A 2197-nucleotide genomic window follows, 5' to 3' on the forward strand; every position below is an offset into this window, starting at 1 on the left:
GTTGTGGAAGCAGACACCCTGGGCCCTGTTTCTTATCATAAAGGCTGGAGTTTGCTCAAGACAAACCTTGAGGCAGAGTGAGCTGAAGTCCCTGCTCTGGCAGGATGGTAACCGGGCGTCAGCCCCGGCGGTGAGCCCTTGGTTTCTTCGGTTGATGTGTTCGGGCAGGCGTGTTCAGCTCCCTGCAAACAGCCCTGCCCATGCCAGCTCTCCATCCTTGATTTAACCGGAGCTTTCGACAAAAGTTATGGTCAAAAAGAGTGCTGGAAAACATTGAGCAGGGTATTTTCTTCACAAGATATGCAGCGTGATGAAGACAAAGGTCATGTAAGAGAAAAATTTCTACAGAAAATGCTATACGTGTCTTGATAACCTATCAGTTGTACCTTTTTAATTTGAAACTTGGCACTTTTCATCGTCAAAACAAGTCCCTTCTGACCCTGTGGTTGTCGAAGGGCTGTCACTGCTTTGCCTGGGACGAGAAACAGCCTTGAGCAAATCCGTGATGAACCCTAGGTGACGAAGTCCTTACGGCTTTGGCTCCCCTGGCAGCCCGAGCGCCCGGGGCTGAGCTCGCCCTCCCTACCCCCGAGGGTGACACCGGGTGACGTCAGCTGGGGCAAAACCCCTCAGTCCGGGGCTAAGCACAGACAGAAGGATAATGACCTATCGCTTGGGCCTGGTTCTTGTTGCCCTTAGCTTCATAGAACCATAGAATCGTTATGGTTGGAAGAGACCTCAAAGATCATCAAGTCCAACCGTATACCTGATGCCACCATGCCCGCTAAACCCACTAAACCATGTCTCGAAGCGCCACATCTAAACATTTTTTGAACACCTCCAGGGATGGTGAGCCCACCACCTCCCTGGGGAGCCCGTTCCAATGCCTAACAACTCTGACAGTGAAGAAGTTCTTCCTAATGTCGAGCCTGAGAATTAAATTGATGTCGAGCCATCATGCACCTTACGTGTCTCTTCCTCCCCTCCTTGTAGCTGGCTGAGGTCCATGGCGTCCCCCGAGGCCTGTACGACGGACCGGTCCACGAGGGTCTCGCCAGCGCCAAAGCCGTGGGCACCACCCCGGCGTCCAGGATGGCGCCCTGTGCCGGCAAAGCCCAGGCCCCTCCCGTGCGCAACCTCCATCAGTCGGGGTTCAGCTTGTCTGGTAGGGCCCGGGGACCCCCGAACGTCGGGGCCGGGGGCAGGGGGGCTGGTTGGCCTGGGTATCACAAAGTCTCGTGCGTGTGTGAGTGTCGGGGCAAAGCTGAGGAACAGAAACTTAATTTTTGCTCAGTAAAAAGCAATTCTTACTGTTGCAGCAGCCTAGGGACTAAATGCGGCACAGAGGTCTCTAGGATGTTGTACAGTGTAAATGCACTGACAAATGTATATCCCAAAGCCTGGCGGGGGGTGCGAGCACCGGCACCGCGAGGGCGGAGGCTGCAGCAATGGGGAGGAGAGGGATGAGGCTGAAGGTGAGGGTCTCGCCGCGGCCCTGCCCAGGTCAATGGGGACGCTGCCGTGGCTGTCGGGGGGTCGGCCCTTCAGCCCCGGCTGCTGCGAGTCAGGGGTTAGAAGTGGTTGGGTTGGTAGAGATCAGCCAAACAACTCCATTTTCAGGAACCAAAAAGACAGTTTCTGTGTGAGCAGGCAGCGATTCAGCATCGCTCAGCTCAGCATCCTGCAGAAATCTGCCTGGCAGCTTTAGGGACCTTGGAGAGCCAATGCTCTGCCATAAAATGACTTTTGTAATTTTGTTTTCTTAGCTGGTTGAAATCAGATGGATCATATATTGTTTAAAATGCACAAGGCCCCACAGTTTGTTATATAAAAACTGTTTATTTATAGGAAAGCCACTTGCAACATTTTCCAGAAAGAAGCAATAAAAAAATAAAGACGTTCAGGCAAATAACACCTTTCCAAACTGTGCTATGACAGTACAGTGTCCGCAGTTACGTATAACGAAAACAGCAGTGTTTCCCACGAAGGGAACACGTTACGCTTTGTGCATTTAAAGCAGCGGGACACCCACACCGTGCCGGCAGCAGACCCCATGCCTCTCCTCTTCCCTAGGGTCGCAGGCGGACGACCACATTGCCAGACGCACGGCTCAGAAGATCATGGCCCCACCGGGAGGACGCTCCAACATCACCTCGCTGTCCTGATGGCCCCCCGGCCCGGGGGCTGCGCTCTCCCC

General features: G+C 53.9%; 1 protein-coding gene across 1 annotated transcript in view; it reads left to right on the plus strand.

Annotated features, from left to right (window-relative positions):
* LOC104161099 (dihydropyrimidinase-related protein 4-like) overlaps window positions 1-2165 on the plus strand; it is a gene marked incomplete at its 5' end in the record, with an annotated part of 5952 nt that extends 3787 nt beyond the window's left edge. The window contains 2 exons of the mRNA XM_009699421.1: window positions 994-1165; window positions 2074-2165. Of these exons, the coding sequence (XP_009697723.1) occupies window positions 994-1165; window positions 2074-2165 (264 nt within the window). The remainder of the gene's footprint in view (window positions 1-993; window positions 1166-2073) is intronic.
* Between the last annotated feature and the right edge of the window lie 32 nt (window positions 2166-2197).

This window comes from Cariama cristata, unplaced genomic scaffold, assembly GCF_000690535.1.
Source record: "Cariama cristata isolate BGI_N322 unplaced genomic scaffold, ASM69053v1 scaffold36770, whole genome shotgun sequence".
NCBI classification, from domain to species: domain Eukaryota; kingdom Metazoa; phylum Chordata; class Aves; order Cariamiformes; family Cariamidae; genus Cariama; species Cariama cristata.